At 38.4% G+C, this 18,688-nt stretch overlaps 3 protein-coding genes across 5 annotated transcripts in view; 1 reads left to right on the top strand and 2 right to left on the bottom strand.

Moving 5' to 3' along the window:
* Nucleotides 1-7,535, bottom strand: part of LOC306862837 (connector enhancer of kinase suppressor of ras 2-like) — a 39,779-nt gene extending 32,244 nt beyond the window's left edge. The window contains exon 1 of the mRNA XM_079405852.1: nucleotides 7,050-7,535. Within this exon, the coding sequence (XP_079261978.1) occupies nucleotides 7,050-7,113 (64 nt within the window). The 5' untranslated portion in view covers nucleotides 7,114-7,535. The remainder of the gene's footprint in view (nucleotides 1-7,049) is intronic.
* A 1,116-nt stretch (nucleotides 7,536-8,651) lies between these two features.
* LOC306862407 (NACHT, LRR and PYD domains-containing protein 3-like) lies at nucleotides 8,652-13,404 on the top strand. 2 transcript variants are annotated; one of them, XM_079405204.1, is made up of 7 exons: nucleotides 8,652-8,777; nucleotides 9,474-9,666; nucleotides 9,849-9,950; nucleotides 10,178-10,276; nucleotides 10,884-11,013; nucleotides 11,102-11,342; nucleotides 11,428-13,404. In XM_079405204.1, exons 2-7 carry the CDS (start codon nucleotides 9,527-9,529, stop codon nucleotides 13,005-13,007), a joined length of 2,292 nt encoding a protein of 763 aa, XP_079261330.1. In that variant the 5' UTR covers nucleotides 8,652-8,777; nucleotides 9,474-9,526; the 3' UTR covers nucleotides 13,008-13,404. The 2 variants fall into 2 exon arrangements, with proteins under 2 accessions (XP_079261330.1, XP_079261329.1); XM_079405203.1 differs by having other exon boundaries at nucleotides 8,669-8,878.
* A 2,203-nt stretch (nucleotides 13,405-15,607) lies between these two features.
* LOC306862609 (small ribosomal subunit protein uS12m-like) lies at nucleotides 15,608-16,870 on the bottom strand. 2 transcript variants are annotated; one of them, XM_079405501.1, is made up of 3 exons: nucleotides 16,724-16,870; nucleotides 16,556-16,626; nucleotides 15,608-16,464 (listed from the first exon to the last, which is right to left on the bottom strand). In XM_079405501.1, the coding sequence occupies exons 2-3, from the start codon at nucleotides 16,602-16,604 to the stop codon at nucleotides 16,082-16,084; spliced, it is 432 nt and encodes a 143-aa protein (XP_079261627.1). In that variant the 5' UTR covers nucleotides 16,605-16,626; nucleotides 16,724-16,870; the 3' UTR covers nucleotides 15,608-16,081. The 2 variants fall into 2 exon arrangements, with proteins under 2 accessions (XP_079261627.1, XP_079261628.1); XM_079405502.1 differs by having other exon boundaries at nucleotides 16,007-16,464; nucleotides 16,775-16,870.
* Nucleotides 16,871-18,688: the final 1,818 nt, after the last annotated feature.

Raw genomic sequence — 18,688 nt, 5'->3', positions numbered from 1 at the left:
AGCCGCAGGTGCAGGCAGGTCGACAACTGACCAAGGCGGAGCCGGATGGACGAGGGAGCCCGGAGAAGCCATATGGCCGGTGGTTTCCGGTGGAGCCGAGGGAGGGAGGAGCCAAGGTGGAGCCGAAGTGTCGACGGACCGAGGAGGAGCAGGAGGCACTGAGGTCAGAGGTGGAGACGGGGGATCCTCTGTGTAGGTTGGAGCTGATGGCCCGAAGACACTCGGCATATCCAACTGGCCAGTAGGAGGTACAGAGGGGCTGAAGGACAGCAGTGATGATGGGGCTGAAGGACTGGTTGAGTTAGGAGGCGGGAGAGGGAGGCTGGGCGGGAATTCAGGACACATAGGAGTATCTGGAGAAACAGTGGGCTTAGGGCTCACCTCTCCAAAAAAGTCAATCAGGTCCATAGAAAAAAATGTCCTTCAGTTCCTCATAATATCCTCCAATCCTCCATATCCCCGAACTCCACTAATACTCCCTCAGCGCTCAGCGGTGTAGCCGGCTCACACACCTGGTTAGACCATTGCTGAGAAGTAGGCTCCAGGGCGATGGTAACTTCCAACCTTGTCCTCGGTCCAAGTTCCTCCATCGCGGCGTGCCGACCTCCTCAGTCTGTGGTGGGCTTGTGCGACACCTCCGTCGCATCTTTCGCTGGTGGTGGGCTGGTCTCTGGCAGTGGTGGAGTGGGGCTGGTGGCGAAATCATGCTACAAATCCTCTTTAGGACTGCCCGCTGGAACGCCTTTCCGGAGCGTTCCGGATAGTGAGTAAGGCACGCGAGGATGTGAGGATGTGAGCTTCCAGAGGGCAATCGCCCTGCTCCAGGCAGAGAAGTTTTACATGGGGGAAGGTCCATGGAAAAAATTAAACAAAACAAAAAAGAGAAAAACACCGCTCAAACAGTGTTGGTCAGTTATTCTGTCACAGTCTCTGGTAGTATTAACTTCACGGAAAGCAGGGAATCCAACATAAAGTCTTTTAATAATATAATCCACACAAATAGAAGGAAATAAATCAGGTAGTCTTAACACACGTAACATCAAACAATAACTGGCAACTGAACTGGGGAGAACTCAGGACTTAAGAACACTGGGACTAATGGGATAATTAATGAAACAACAGGTTGTAACGATGAACTAAACAAGACACAGGCAAAAACTAGGTCAAAACAGAAACTCAACACACAGTCACTTTCGCTAGACATGTGGTGCAGCGGTAGCGTACACGCACTTGACACATTAGGGACAAAGCACCCACTTGGTTGACGTGATTTGCATCCAAACCACAACATGACCTGATCCCATTAACCCCTCGCTTCCGTCAGTGATTTCCCCTTCACTGTACTACCCAAAAGAAGTCAAAAATGAAAATAAAAATCTTTCTGCTTGTTGTTTGCTGCCTGTGAAGCCACTGACTAAAAACCATCACATGTAAAAAAACAAACAAACAAAAAAACCTGATAATGTAAAAAATGTTAATTTGTTAATTATTACCATGTACAGCGAAAAAATATTATAAATTTGTTTGGTAAAGTATACTACAATTCAAGATTTTTTGAGTCTCTAATATTGACTAAGGTTGTATATATTTGATAAAAAGTTACAGTAAGACTGAAAATATTTTTACAATTTAAAACAACTGTTTTCAATATATTTTAAAAAATGTAATTTTTTTCTGTGATGACAAAGCTGAATTTTTAATGGCCATGAAGGTGCTGCGTAATGTTTTTGTGGAAACTGTGATTTGTTCAGAATTCTTCGATGAATATAAAGTTCAAAAGAACAGTGTTTATTTGAAATGGAAAACTTTTGTAACATTATAAATCCAAAGTTCTGTCATGAAACAGTTTGGATGGCGCAGTCCAATAGGTCTAACTCAATCCGACATAATGGCATCATCACATGGCGCAGCCTGATTCTTTTTGTATCAGCAGCCAATGAGCTCGCTACTCAACATTCAAATACTTGTAATTTCTGTAGCAACTGCAGAGCGCTTCAGAAACCCTCCACCTTCCCCAGCTCCACCTGCATAGATCTGCTACAGGGTCATTCATCTATGCTATATATGGGGGAATTTCATATAGCCTATTTTATATGTGCAGCAGCAGTATTTCTTACATGCTCACAGCAGCATGTTGTGGATGTATTGGCAGTAGCAAGTCTTGGTACTTGCTCTGCCGCAGCAGCAGCAGTGTAGCAGATCTATTCTGCCAAGACCAAACACATTAACATTGTCATGTACATTACCATGCCAATCCCTCCGAGAGTTGTCATGACAGAAATGTCTTTACTGTCACTTTTGGTAAATTTAATGCACCCTAGCCGAATAAAAGTATTAATTTCTTTCTAAATCATAATAACTTCAAACTTTCGATATGTAGTAGATGTAAAATATACAATTTACCTTATAATTTATAAAAAAAAAATTAAGTGATGAGTTTTTTCTTATTTGTATCCACAACAGTACCACTACATTTTCAGTACATTAGTATATCCACTATAGTATATCCACTTCAGTATATCCACTACATTTTAACATGCAAAGCAGTTGCTAAATGTGATAAAGATGGAAACGGTTACTGTGAAATATACAGTTACAAAAATGCCTCAAGTAATGCCTTTGTTTTAGTATGAATGTTTGGCAAGCACAGATTCCAGTTTTGTTTTGTTTTTTTAACACTAATTTCACTAATTGTTTACACATTACCATCATTAAACTAGTTACAGGTTGGGTTTTAAAGCAGGGCATGAGTATACGCATGGCACAGAATTGTTTGGCAGAAGTGGGTGCATGACAACAACAGTTACTTTTCTTCAGATATTTCTCATACTTTTAATTGTATCCATATGCCTGTTAAATATTAAAAAACCTATCCGTAATCAACATGTGCTTTCAAACATTTCACGAAGGATGTCAAACACGCAAGCCACACCAAAAACACACCCAACATGCAAAGCTTATATACAGGGAAATATGCTTTGCTGCTGGGAACGCAGGGCTGAAGACCTAAGCAGAAGTCAAGTACATAAAGATTGTTCTGAAGAGATGCACTTTCATAAATAAAGCACATAAACCTGAGAGACAGACAAGCAAAATGATCGCAGTCCTAGTCAACATATTTGTGCCATTGTGTGTGGCTCAGTGAGTCTACGTGGGCAGCATATAGCCATGCACACTGATCATAGGTTTACAGTGCTGCGTGCTGCACATGCTGTGTTAACTTAATAAATGCTGCCAAAGGATAGTTATGATTTTTTTCACCATTTATTCATCCTTATGCCATCTTTCATAAAACACAAAAAGAGAACATTGGTAGAATGTTCACACTGCTCTTTTGCATTCAGTGAAAGTAATGGTGACCAAATACTATTAAGCTCCAAAAACTGCAAAAAGTAGGGCTGGGTTAAAAATATTGATTTTATTTATTGCATGTTTTAAAAAAAACTCTCATGAAAACAAGTTGTTAGGACAGCCACCATTTAAATGTTTGTATTTTAAAAAAAAATGAACTGGAATAAAAAACTTAATTATATCATTAAAAAGTTATTATAACATAATAACTATAAAATTGTGTTAATTTTAACCTTTAATATTATTGAAATATTATAGAAATTTACTAGGGCTCACTTTATAGTTTACAGGATTAAGGTGCGGTCACATTTATCGTTGCTCTGGGAAAATTCGCAGGCAAATTCCATTCATTTCAATAGAAATCTGTGCAAATTTCTCTGACATTCAAGTAGATTACACAAATTCGTGGCGCTGACCAAAACTAAACTGCTTGGTTTGAAAGTGACTTCTGTGTGAAAAGTGCCTCATACATTGCTAAAATACAGTTTTTGACTACTAAATTTCACCTAAACTCTCTCTCTCTCTCTTTCTCCTAGGACTATTGTAATTCTGATAGTATTCCCATTTTTATTAAATGTAACTGTGATCTTTGTTTTGACGTAACTGTAACGAATTACAGTTACCGTTTTTTTTTAAATCCTGATTACGTAACGCCGTTACATGTATTCCGTTACTCCCCAATCCATCTTGTAAATTTCACAAATGTGACCAGTGCATCGATTTTTTTATCCTTGAGAAAAAAAGTGACGTACTTCAATACTTAATCAAGATTGGAACTGAATTGATTCGCAATCAGAACTCAATTAAATTTTTTTTTTTTTAATTGAATCATGAAATTTGTGTAAACACCCAACCTTACAAAAAGCACAAAAAATGCTTTAGTGAAGTGACATTCAGCCAAGTATGGTGACCCATACTCGGAATTCGTGCTCTGTATTTAACCCATCCAACGTGCACACACACAGCAGTGAACACACACACACCGTGAACACACAACCGGAGCAGTGGGCAGCCATTTGGGGGTTCGGTGCCTTGCTCAAGGGCACCTCAGTTGTGGTATTGAGGGTGGAGAGAGCGCTGTACATTCACTCCCCCCACCTACAATCCCTGCCGGCCCGAGACTCGAACCCGCAACCTTTGGATCACGAGTCCAACTCTCTAACCATTAGGCCACGACTTCCCCATGTTATAAAATATATGAATAAGACAAATAAATCAAATGATGACAGAATTGTCATTTTTGAGTAAACTCGCTCTTTTGTTGTGCAAGGATTGAGTATTTGTGTGCAAAACTTTGAGTGCATTGTTGCATTCTGCTGATCAGAAGGTTCTAATGATCAAACGAATACAAACAGACATCATCAGCCCATAGGGGCTTTAACACAGCCTTACACTGATACACACGCACATAAACACGTTATCTTCTGCTCCTCAGTGTGTCTCAGCAGCTGATACAGCAGCTTGCAGGGTTTCTTTCTGCACATAACAGACAGATGCCAATAAAATTCTCCAGTTTTTTAGAAGCAAAGCATTGGTCACGTCAAGAAAATGTCTGAAGCAAGCTTCTTTAAAATTCTCTGTGACCATCAAAAGAGGTTAACTTACAGAGCGACGGTGTGTACTTGTGAGCATGCTTTTAGTGTGCAAACAGCATAAGAAAGCCTCTCTGGCATCCCCTTAGGGAGTAACACCGCCTCGCTATAATTCTTTATGATTCCTACACTGCCTTTTCATCCCGTATCTCACTTATATTTGCACAAATATAAGGATGTTTGTACTTTATACAGTTCCTTACCTCTAGGTATTTGACTACACAAGTTTATTGCATGTATAGGCTGTGATCTAATGTGCATCAGCCATATTCCTGCATATGAGCACAATAAATACGTGAATAACACATTAAAGCACAGTTTATTATCGTCTGTATGAGCCATCACCTTATTTACCCAATCGGACACATCGCACGCCATCTGACACAAACAAAACTCAAGCCAAGACATCCACACAACAAGATAACACGTGCAGGCATACAAGTGCACATTGTTGTTCGTTTACTGAAGCTGGTTACCGCTGAAAAGCACACCTGCAGTCATATTCTCTCACAAGCACACATTGAGGACAGAATTCCTATTTTGTGAATCTTCACAGGGAGGAATGAGATGGAGATGTTGATCTACCTTTTTCAAAAACATAATTACTTAAAGGCAAAACATTCAGCCAAGTGGAACATTTTCCTCATTTGAATTACAAATGACTGTCTTCCTCTCTTTTCTCATTTCATCTAGAACTCCTGAGCTAAATAAACCAGCCAATTACACCCAAATGATTTTTCTCGAAGGGCTTCACCTTATCTAATGCCAAAGATATTTAGTGCTGTAATAGACCTAATGTACCTGTTCGATAATGAGACCATTTCCCAATCAAATCCTCTTGAACAAAATCAAAGGACAGTATGACTGTGTTTAATGTTGTATAACCAAATTCTAGTAAAGGGATCATTTGACTGCCTTTCATGCCCATCTAGTATTGTTGTATAACAGAAAATGAGACATAAAAATAAAATAAATATGGATGCTTTATTGACATGGTCATCTGTTTAAGCTGGCTTTTTTTGGCCAGAAAAGGCTGCATTAAGGATTAGTCCCTTTGCCATTTAATTAGGAATAAAAGCTTTACTGTAAAATAATAATAATAATAATAATAATAAATTCAACAAAAATAACATAAAAATCATACAATAAAAACTGGTAATTGTTCCACGGTAGTGGAAATGTATAAACCGGACAGTATTTTTAATTTTACCATAAAATACTCCATATGCACTGAAAAAAATTGGTGTAGAAACAATTTTCACTCAGAAATGACTAGTAAACAACAACAAAAAAACTGTTCAAGTAACACCTTGAAATAAACCTGAAATTTTGAAGTAAATATAGGAAAATGTATTTTCTCGTAAAACATACTCAAATAATCGTTTTATTTATAACTTAAAAATATTTTTAAAGTGTATATTTTGTATTTAAAATACATATTTTACAGTGAAATAAAATAACATTCAAACTGTAAAATAACATATTTGGTTATACTTTGTATTATTTAAACAATTATTTTTGTTACCATTTATGCACATGTGTGTGTTTATGTTACAGAGCATGTTTCTTGCATTATTATAGAGGTGTGTCTTTTATGTGTGCCAGCAACATTGTGTTCATTAGCCAATGTTCATGAAAAGACCCATTTTCATGAACTTTAAGTGACCATGGAGGGGCCATTGAGCCTTTGACTGCCAGAGGGGTCCCAGCTGATCGCTCAGCCTCCACGTGACCCGTCACTTTACATTCTGTTTGATGAGATGACGTGACAACTCAACCAACTTCATTCATTAATATGATTTTAAACGAATTCTAATACCCTTCTGTCACGTGTACATCAACATCTGTTAACAACGGCCATTGCGATAAGCACAATATATGACAGACTATATCTTAATTGCTTGACAGCTTGAATGCGCGCACTGTCGCGCCTTAATGTGATGTTTCTTTAAAACGAGTTAAATTAAATCTTGCACGCACTCAAAGCCTGGACAAGCATGCAACATTTGCATTTTTATAAACGCAATGTTCACATGCCATACTAATTGGATATACATTATTTTTCTCCATTGCAAAATACATACGAATGTAAAATAAATAGGCTACCTTTCATCCAGTCGACCACCTGGCTTGTTGACCACCTGCTCACAGGTTCCATGACCAGAGCCATTGTGGAAGTTTGTGCAGACGCTGCCAAACAAAGGTGCGAAAGAAGCTCTTCAGCACACCCCAGATCCACTCAGGCAGATTTCTGCCCGTTTTTCACCCGCTGCATGTTTATCCTGCAAATTCTGCTCTGGTTCTTGCAAACGAAGCGTTGGTGGTCTTTCAGGTTCAAAGCATTGCTCTGCATTCCTTCGCAGTGGTCTTTGTGAGAGAGCTGTCAGAATAACGTTAGATTTCTCTTGCTCTCGCGCGAGGTTTTATCCTCCTGTCATTTTAGTCACGTTGCTATGCCTTTAATGTCTCAATTCCTCGTCCCATATATCGAGCAGTAGAAGACAGACAACGGTGAATTCACGCAGCTGTGTGCCTTGTCTCAAGCTGTTACCAGTAAACAGTAGTCTTCACTCGCGCCCCTCGCGCACACTCGTATGACTCGCGCCTCGTCCATTCTTGCCAGTCGTTGGCTCTGGCAAATGAGCCGTCATGAGGGCCAAGCAGCGGAAACATCTCCATAATTGAGCTGTGTGCAAACCAGAGTAAATGCACTCTTCACAGATAGTATTGGGACTGGAATGCTCTATTATTTTATTGCGTTTGCAGAATCAAATGAGTTACTGTTGAAGCCTTTTTTATTTCATTTTTTAGTTTTTTAAAATCATTACTTCATACTTAAAGGGATAGTGAAAATTCTTTCTTCTGTGGAAGACAAAAGGAGATGCTGAGCAGAATAACAGTCTCTGTCACTATTCGTTTCCATTTTTTTTTTGTAAATAAGATGCAACAAAAGTGAATGGTGCCTGACACTGTCGGTCCCTAACAACCTCTTTTTGTGTCTTCAATGGAAGAAAGTCATAGGGGTCTGGAACATCATGAGGGTGACATAATAGTCATATTTGGGTTAACTATCCCTTTAACCCATCATGCATCTAAATGATAATTAATATTTATGTAGTTTTAGATATGCATTCAATTGAGTATGCATTTCTATAAAAAAATGCATTTTTAAGAAGGTGATTTAAATGCTTGCTGTCCTCAAAACCGAAGTGACCTATAGTCAGGGCTTTGTGCATGATCATTCAAGGGGAAACATGCAAGGCCGTCGGCTGACTTTCATGTCACTAGCCTGTCCCAATTAAGCCTCTTAAACACGGTGCTCAACAAAGAAAAATCCCTACGATGTGCAGACAAGTCAGCTTGGTTTATGTAACCATTCATTAATGGGATAGTTTACCCCAAAAAATTTAAAATCTGTCATTACTCACCCTTTTGTTGTTTCAAAATTACTTTTTCTTCTGTCAAACATAAAAGAAGATATTTTGAAAAATATAATAGGGTTTATTTGTCCATAAAGGACGTCAATGATCTTTTTGTTTTTTCCGTGTGTGTGTGTGTGTGTGTGTGTGTGTTTCTCAAAAAGAGAGAAAGACATACAGGTTTGGAACGACATGAGGGGGTAGCCTAAATGATGACAGAATTTTCATTTTTGGGTGGAGTGTACCTTATTTAAATAATCTTACTCCTGTCTCTTTAAGAAAACAAGGAAGTACATACACAACTTCAAACCGAAAGTGATTCTTATCAGATGCTGCTAATGCGCTTTTGCTACGCATTTTCGCTGGTAAACTTTAGCATGCGGGCTTACGGACACAGGAATCATTAATCATAAAAGTAATTCATGCTAAACAATTAACTTAAAGTTAACCAACCGTCTTCCGCTATTTTATGTGAAGCGAGAGGACTGCGGAGCATTGCTACAGAAATAAACAAAGGTGAAATCGTTAGACATCCGCTATATAGCTACACTTCAATCTGTCTCTGAAGCTCTTGTAATAGCATACTGTATATGCAAACTCACTTGACTGCATATAAGGTCATGTAAAGAGAGAACAACAAGTTTATTTATTGTAGTCAACAAGGTGCCAATTGGCTTTTATATTTATTTTCTCCCATTATACTAGCATTCGGGTTTAATGTTTTTTTTTCATACTGTACATTGCTAAACCTTGGGCCTGTTTGCATGTTCATGCGACCAACAACACTGACTGGACCAGTATAACTTGTTTTAATAACTACTTATGTAGAAATTACATACAGTCTTCTAAACCCAAAGTGAACGCATTTTCCAACACTGTTATTTTTTTCTCTTCCAATCGCTAAAAATAAAACTGCGTAGTACAAATATCAAGTATCTGAGTGTACAAAGCACATGAATATTTAATTACGCAACCACAGAGGCGGTTTATGATTGCTAAACAACTGACTGCAATTTTATCTCCATTGTTCCGCAATGCATATCACTGTAACAGCGAATTGCTGTAAAACTTTATTAAACCAGGGCAAATATCTATGTACCGCTTTCATCAGGGTAACAACACCTAGCCGTTTCTGACAAACGGGGGAAACGTAGCAAATCTGAGATGGATGATGAGGCGTCCGACAACAGTCTGCCATTAGGAATTGGGGCTTCCGCCTTCGGGAGTGAAAATGGGGATGAAGAGGACGACGTGATTCCTCAGAGGACACTTCCATTCACCCTCGGTTTCTCCGGTCCTGTGGGGTAAGATAGTTTTCGGTAATCTGATATTGTAATATGGTTCAACAAGGGATAGCCATGTTGACGAACATTTCAGACGCATGCATGCTTGTGCGACACCTGCTGGTAAGATCAGGAACACGCCGTAGTCAAGATGGTATTTATATTTATATTTTTCTATCATTTATAACGATTGTTCTCAACAGACAATACGTGGAGAGAGCAGAGTCCCCTGCAAACAGTTATGCTTCCATGCAGAGTGACAGCTGGTCAGAAACAAGAGAAGAGCATGAGCCCAGTTGCACACAGTAAGTTTACTTTATCTTCATTTCGTCCTCAAGACAAATGTTTTTTATTCTATGACATATGCTCTGGGATAGGTTTTTATATATTGTATTTTGTCTTTGCAGAGTCAGTATGTTCTTCATACAGGAGTGAAAATGATACTTATTTGAAAGATTGAAAGAGACTTTGCTCTCTGTGTGCTTGTGACTATGGTTGTCATTCTTGTAAGTCAACTTTTGACTTTCTACAGGCTTCAGTTGTGCAGACGGGACTCATCTGCTTCTAGCAGTGAAGAGTTTAATAGTGATGATGACGAGGACATCAATATGGAGGGCAATACTGAAGAAAGGTGAGTGAAAGTTACATGATGCATCCAAACCATTACCATGGTCAAACTATACATTGGTATACAATTTAGAGGTCATAATAAATATTGTATGTTAGTTATGGGTGTTGAGCACCCTTTGATGGGCAGATGATACATTTTGTAAAAAAAAATTTAGTTGAATTTTATTCCTGACCTATATTATTTTACCATATTCACCCGCATTTAATGTATTCACATAAATAGTTACTGTAAGATGCTTACATTTTCATTGAAATTGTACAGAATCATACATAATATATACTTATTTCATTTTTAGAATACATTCATTACGAAATATTACAGAAATCGGCATATTACAATGATTTCTGGAGTAATGGCTGCTGAAAATTCAGATTTGCCATCACAGGAATAAATTACATTTTAAAAAACAGAACAATGTTATTTTAAATTGTAATAGCATTTCACAATATGTTTGTTTTACTGTAGTTTTGATCAAATAAATAGCAAAAGAGACTTCTTTCAAAAACATAAAAAGATCTTACTGACCCCAACATTTTAAACAGTAGTGTATCTTTTCATTTTTTGTCCTCTAAATATTTTGAGGAAATGTGTTCCTTTTTAAATTAAGGTCAAAGAAGAAGAGCAAGAAGGAAGGTGGTGTGAAACAACAACCTGTTACTGTTCCTGTAAAACCAGAGTTAGTAGTAGATCCAAATGAGAAAAGGCATCCAGCAATGACGGTGGAATTTGCATTTAAGGTGAAGCCTACAACCAGTGGTCATTCATTCAAAGCAATAACAATATTTCCAATAAGTGCCTTTCACTAACATTCTTGCTATGTAACAGGCCCTCACAAGCTGCCTAAAGAAACTTGCAGAGGACGAATTAAAGCGCTTCAAGAAACTGCTGTGGGAACGATATCCAGAGCGCTTCCGTGATCCGCTGGATGGACTTGATATTGTGGATCTGGTGGATAAGATGTTAGAGCTTTGCGATATTGAGATCTCTCTGAAGATCACGCTGGCGCTCTTTAATATCATGAACTTTAAGAAGCTGGTTGAATATCTGCTAGGACTATGCAAAAGAAGTAAGTTATATCATTTTATCCTCACCAAAACATTACAGCACTCTTCAAACTGTTGCCTTAAAAATCTCTTTTTGATGTTCCACAGACGAAGTGCGCTACGAACTGAAATTGACTCTGAAGAGGAAGTATGAAATGGTATATGAGGGTTTTAGTCAGCAAGGACAACCAGTCCCCTTTGAGTCTGTCTATACAGACCTTTACATTACAGATGGCATTAATGCATCAATCAACAGTGAGCACGAGTTCAGATCAAAGATAGAAGAGCTCGAAGAGACTGGTAAAGTCAACAGGAAGCCATTAACAGGAAATGACATATTTTCCCAGGAGAATGTGAGGTCAAGGCACATAAGGTCGGTGTTAGCCAGGGGAGTCCCAGGATGTGGTAAATCATTTGCAGTGCAGCGCTTCATCCTCGACTGGGCAGATGGAAAAGTCCACACAGATGTTTTCTTTCTTATTCCTCTGCAGTTTAAGGAGCTGAATAAGATGCTGGAAGGAGAGTATACTCTCATGAGTCTGGTCAGCACCCTCTATCCAGAGATGAAGGAAATAGATACTCTCGATTTCGAAGGCTGTCTGGTAATGTTCATATGCGACGGTCTAGATGACACTCAAATCCCCTTTAATTTCCGGAGAACGGTGTATTGGTGTGATGTGACCAGGCCTACGACTGTGCAAGTGTTGATGACCAACCTCATCAGGGGGAACCTGCTCTATAACGCCTACGTGTGGATCATTACTAGGGCAGGAGCTCTGGATGTGATCCCACCAGAACATGTCCACCAGCTTTTGGAGGTTCGTGGCTTCACCGATGATCAGAAAGAGGTCTATTTCAGAAAGACCATCCCAGAGAAAGACCTTGCTGAGAAGGTGATTGCTCACATCAAGTCTTCCAAGACGCTGTTTATTATGTGCCACTTGCCGCTGTTCTGCTGGGTGGCATCTAAAGTGTTGCAGCGGCAGTTCCAGTCTCTTCAATCCTCGGCACAGCTGCCCAGAACTCTTACCAATTTGTACACCATTATGCTCCATGGTCACACTCTAATGTCTGTTGAGAAACTGAAGACCGACCCCACCGAAGACACCAAGGATCTTACTTCTGATCAGCTGCTCATTAAGCTCGCAAAACTGTCCTACAACATGCTTGAGAAGAATGAGTTTCAGATTGAGAAAGAACACTGGGATGACGTTGGATTGCCGGAATCGTACCCTGCCATGGCCTGCACCGGTCTCTGCACAGAGTTTTACAGAGAGAAGTACATGATTTATACAGAGAAGGTGAGCTGCTTCGCTCACCCGACCATTCAGGAATACCTGGCTGCTCTTCATGTTTTCTGTTGTTTCAAGAAACATGGGAAGAATGTCCTTGAGCAGAGCAAGCTGAAGGTCTTGAAGGTTTCCTTGACAGACTTACTCAGGAGTGCGGTTGACAAAGCATTATGCTCCAAGAATAGCAACTATGATATCTTCCTCCGCTTTCTGCTGGGTTTGTCTGTGGAGGCCAACCAGGATCTGCTCAAGAACATCCTGCAGATCTCTATCAGCTCTAGCCAGAATGCACGAGAGGAGACAACTCGCTACATTAATAAGAAAATCAAAGAAGGCCACTTTCCAGAAAAGACTGAAAACCTTTGGCGGTGCATTGATGAACTTAACCCACAATAATACTGGGATGAACTTCTGAGAGTGATGCTATTGCATTGTCTCATGCTAGAAGAGTGAGGTGGTAGAAAAATCATCCGTGAGGAATGCCTACCATCCAGGTCTTGTGGTGTCATCTCTTTGCGCTTTTCCATCAGTAACGAACAAATTCTTTTTAAACACTATAATGTTCAACAACTTTGGACAGCTGTGTCATTGCATTGGGATATTGGTACTGCGGCTATTGTATTCAATACATATTCATATCTAAATAAATGTTGATTACTTGATACAGTTTATATTCCTTTAAATTCTAAATGGAACATTGCTGTGTAAGTATATACATTTAATGTGATAGTATTAACGGGAATTATCAAATCTAAAACACACATGCGCATAAATAAAGACCTTTTTAAATGTCAGTTTTGGTGCTTAAGATTTTTTCCCTTTAATGTTTATTTTTAAAACACTAATATTGACAAGTGATACTAAAAATATTTATTTTTTAGAATATATTTTTAAAATTTAAATCTTGAATCATTTTGAAATTTAAGATGTTTCAACCTAGCTTCTAAATCAAATCAATATCGACAATTGAGACTAAATCAACAGTGAATACAAAGGCACTTGTGGACCTTTGTTTCTGTCATTGATGGACTCACTAAAAAAGGACAGTTCAGCTTGATGATCTCTGATCATTTTTTGGGGAGCCATCTGGCAAAAGCAGTCCTCTGGGTATTTCCCAAGTGTAACCTGCATGAAAGATAAGCAAGGATTTGTAGGGATTTTTAAGTATATGCAAAAAATGCTATAATCCAATCAGTTGAGGAAACACTCACTAAATCTGATGAGGGATTGCTCAGGAGCCAAAAGACTGATGCTAGATAAGCAGAGGTGTTCATGTCAGGGAGAGTGTCCAGCAGGGTGTTTTTGTCTGAGCTTCCCTTAGATGTAGGAGGGGGTCGTTTTAAAGAGCCAGGGGCGTTTGGAAACCAACTACCATAGTCAAACTAAGTGCAAAGATGTGGGGAACAAAATAGAATATATGAAACATATGATCCTAATGAAATTTTAGAATAAGTAGAATAATTTTAAGTTCATTTTTAACTTACCTTTCCTGCTCCGAGAGCTGAATGTTGAGCTGAAACTGTAAAGATCACCATGGTCACAAATTTAATGATCTCCTCCACTGTGCTAAAGCACTGAGGTATTCCTAAATGAGAAGAAAAGGAACATTGATGATTAAAAAATAATGACATCACAATATGATAACCAAAGCCATATCGTCTGACTCACCTGTGCTGCTCTGCTCAAGAAACCCATGGATGAAGATCTCCTTGATGCAGAAGGTACACAAAGATATACTAAACCAATGAAGAGGCCACAAAATGATTGCAAAGACGCATCTTACTGGTACACTTGTTTGTTAAGCTTCAGCTCATTTTTTCTGTGCTCTATCAGTTGTGAATATTTTTCTTCATAGATTTTTGTAGCTGCCGGACAATGTAAAAGTAGGTGAGAGTGACTGAAGTGTAGTTAAACAGAAAATACTAACCAGAATAGATGTACACTACGGTTCAAAAGTTTGGGATTTTTTTATTATTTTGAAAGATGTCTCTTATGCTCACCAAGGCTATTTTTATTTGTTAAAATACAGTGTTTTTGTGAAATATTTTTTACAATTTAAAATAACTATTTTCTATTTTTATATGTTTTGAAATGTAATATAACAAAGCTGAATTTTCAGCAGGCGCTACTCCAGTCTTCAGTTTTGCATGTTCCTTCATAAATCATTCTAATATGCTGATTTGCTGCTTAAGTTACATTCCTTATCAAAAACAGTTGTTTTGCATAATATTTATTTTTTAAGTAATGCAATATCAGATATATATGAATAATTATACAAACCTTTGGCCTCTCGCAGCTCAATCACTTCCCCCTCTGCCATCCATCGATAGCATGGGAAATGGATAACATCTTTCTCAGGGGTTCTTACATTTACCAAAGAGCAGAACCAGTCATTCTCTGGCAAGAACATGAAATGATCTTTCTCGGGTCTGATGAGCAGCAGGTTGGCGAGAGTGAACCTGGTAATCACTTTATACGTCACTTTCTAGGTTTAAAAATGCAACAGTTAGAGAAACTGATGGCTAATTTCAGTCAGAACTTTCCTGAGCACATTTGAATTTTTGAAAATGTTAAAATTCATATAAAATGTTCACAAAACAAATCTTACCATTCCAGTCTTAAAATACAGGTACAGACTGGTGTTAATGTTACTACTGTAAGCATAACCCCTGCTAAATGTAGTTGTGTGTAAAATGACAGAATATACAAACGTATTTTAGCATGCCCTATCAAATAAAACATACCTGAGGTAGATGTTGAATAAGCCTGAGAGTTGAAGTCAAATGAGGAAAACCTAAATCCCAGTAGCAGGACCCTGCCAAACTGGATTCTGGCTTTCCAATAATGAAAAGCTCAGGCCACTGTTACGCAAAACAAGCTGCAGATAATACTACAGGTTGTAGCCTATTATAACATGAAATACCTGCAGTGTGTATTTTCCCCCCATCAATGACTTTTGGCCCATTTAATAAAAAAAAAACATATGTAGTTGTTTTAGTTGCACTTACCAACAAGGTTTTAAATAATTTTACAAATTCTTTACATCAGGAACTGATGACTTCTGTGAAGACAACTGTTTCTCATGAACACTATTTCTTAGGAGTCAATCATTGACATTTTGTACAATTGACATGACATTTTGAACAAAAAGATAAACCGACTCATAATCTGCCGTTAAACAACAGTTGCTTAACATGGCAGGAAATGGTAAAGGTTGAGACAAACTCCTTCTTTTACTTCTGTCAAATAGAGTTGATCAACAAAGATAACGTTTCTTACAAAACAAGTAACAGAACCAGAAATACTACTTGCACACACTCTGCAAATAACACTGCAGGATCAGATCATTGTTGGATTGGAATATCTGTGTGAATTAAGCTTGACCATCATTATTTACATTTCAGACCCAGTTTATTTGTTGGCATCCAAGTTATTACAGTCATATATGCAGTTATACACAGTTCTAGTAATTACTGTTTCTTCTTCACAACATGTGCACAATCATATTTGCCCCTGACCACAGTGATTTTGACCCCTGGTAAGTCCTGTGTTCTCCCTCCTTGTATCAGCACCACATTGTGCTCCTGGAGGTTGTGTCCTTCCCCAGGGATGTACGCGACAGCTTCTTGACCATTGGACAGACGTACTCGTGCACACTTGCGGTTGGCTGAGTTGGGCTTCTTGGGTTTCCTGATCATGGTCTTCAGCACTACTGCTTTGAGCTGTGGATGCCCATAAGTGGCACTGATTTTTGGACGAGGTGGGGGAGGTCTGCCCTTACGGTGCATCTGATTGAGAGTGGCCATGGTCCTGGAGAACACAGGTCCAGACCAGAAAGGTACAGAGTGCGATGCTGCCAAAATGACACAATGGAAAGTAGCATAATTTATTTCAGTCATTTATTTTAATAGGATATTAGTCCAAATTCTGTTGATAAGACTTACCCTGCAAAACAGACGACAGCACTGGTTTCAGACTTCCAAGAAAAGACATTTTAATTCATCTGTAGGTACAACTGCAAAATCAAATCATAAGATGTGTATAGGGTCACTGTGAATGATAGTGAAATACACTGTGCTAGTGTAAAATTATTCCTTTTGTATTAAATTCACCTGTATGTACGTTATCTTAAAACAAAGTGTCCGACGTTTCTTGAGTGCTACCTTTAGTTTTCAGTCCAAGGAAAAAGGACGAATTCTTCCACCCTCACTGTTATGTTACCAACATGCACGTCGCCATATTGAAAATGCATTGAACCCGAGGCATCTTCCTCGATCCTGGACCAGTGAGTAGCTCAAGACTGAACTGCTTAATAGCGCCATCTAGTGAATGGGTGTGGTAAATCTGGTAATTCATTTTTTACAAATAATACAAGCGGTGATTTCTAAGTATGTATTATTTAAATTGCCCCAATAAGAATACATTAGGAAATGCAATCCATATAAAATAACTATTTGAATACACATCTTTTGTGACGAACACGTCTTAAAATATAAATTAGGAATTATTTTGATATTTTTGTAGGGTTGAAGTAAATATTTCTGTGGTTTAACTTTCTGGAAGTTGTATGACAAGTTTTATTTAAGAATGAAAATTCTGTCATTATTTACGCACATTTAAGCTGTTCTAAACTTGTATGAGATTCTTGAACACAGACAAAGATTTTGAAGAATAAGGGAAAACAAACTTTCGATGGTCTGCATTTACTTCCATATAAACAAAATCTTCTTTTGTGTTCACATAAAGGAATTCAGGTTTGAAACAAAATTTCTGTAGGTCTAAATGATTACTTTTTAATTTTTTTGGGTGAACTATCCCTTTAATTACTTAAAAGGACACTTAAGTGTGTATACTTTCATGGCTGTGTTTCCTACGACACTTAAAGGTTAGTTCACCCAAAAATAAAAATTATGTCATAATATTAAGGTTGAACTACTGATGTCACATGGACTATTTTAACAATATCCTTACTACCTTTCTGGGCCAATGTCAGCTGCATTGCTGTCTAAGCAGGGTCAGAAAGCTCTCAGATTTCATCAAAAATATCTTAATTTTTGTTCTGAAGACAACCAAAGTTTTACGGGTTTGGAGTGTAAAATTAAAAGGTGCCCTACACGTTGTGTTGTACACATATGATTACGCGTCCTATCTAAACATTACATTCAGTTTGCACGTAACCATATACTTTTAAAGTACATTGTTTGGAAAATAAATACTCTGGTTTTCACAAGCATTCTATACAATTTCCATTAATGACCACTGAACGTCAGCATTGAGCAGTCTTTACAGTATATACTGACAAATCAAAAGTAAAGACACTGAATAAAGTTTCATGTTGGTGCAATGCAGGCCTTCATGAGTGTGGAGAACTGAAGACATCGTCTCAAGCCCCGGGATAAAGATAGCTTGTCAAAATAATAGGCCTACTTATTTCAAAGGTTTGTTTTGCTGTATCTCTGCCAATATAATTGATTTGTTGAGTGTTCTTTTGATGTTGCACCGTGGCATTAGAGCTTAAGAATAGAAATGTTTTGTATGTCTCTGAATAGTACAGACAAGGTAGGTGGTTGTTTTCATCATACTTTCCAGAAAACAAGATGAGAGTATCTTAATTTTATGCATCTCCATTATGATTTAAGTGGGCACAGGCTGTTTGTGTTAACATATCTGGAGGATGATGAAGAGTGAGAGAGCAGAGAAGGGAGAGACGAGTTAAAGAGGTAAGGGTGAGTCATAAGGAGAGAGGGTCCTAATGAATGGGACTGTATCAATGAGAAAGCACAGATGTGTGAAAGAGGGAGGATGAAAAGAAATTCAGTTGACTGATTGGAGGAGTGGGAGGAAAGCAGGATGAATAAGCACCTAAAAGTCCTTGTGCACCTTCCAAGCTCTCCCCATTCCCTCTTTTCCTCCTCTTTTCAGTCCGGTCTATTTTTATTCCTCTTCATTGCTGAAAGCGCATCATTCTCACAAGGACAGGAAGAGAAGACATGAGAGAGTTTTATTCAGATGAAACTCGTGGGGTATTTCTGGACATAGGGCGGTAAGTTGGCCCATGGTCCCATGTGGGAGGGTCA

The sequence above is a fragment of the Barbus barbus genome (genome assembly GCF_936440315.1).
Source record: "Barbus barbus genome assembly, chromosome: 43".
NCBI lineage: Eukaryota > Metazoa > Chordata > Actinopteri > Cypriniformes > Cyprinidae > Barbus > Barbus barbus.
The sequence above is the reverse complement of the archived record's forward strand: the minus strand, read 5'-3'. Positions and strand labels throughout refer to the sequence as shown.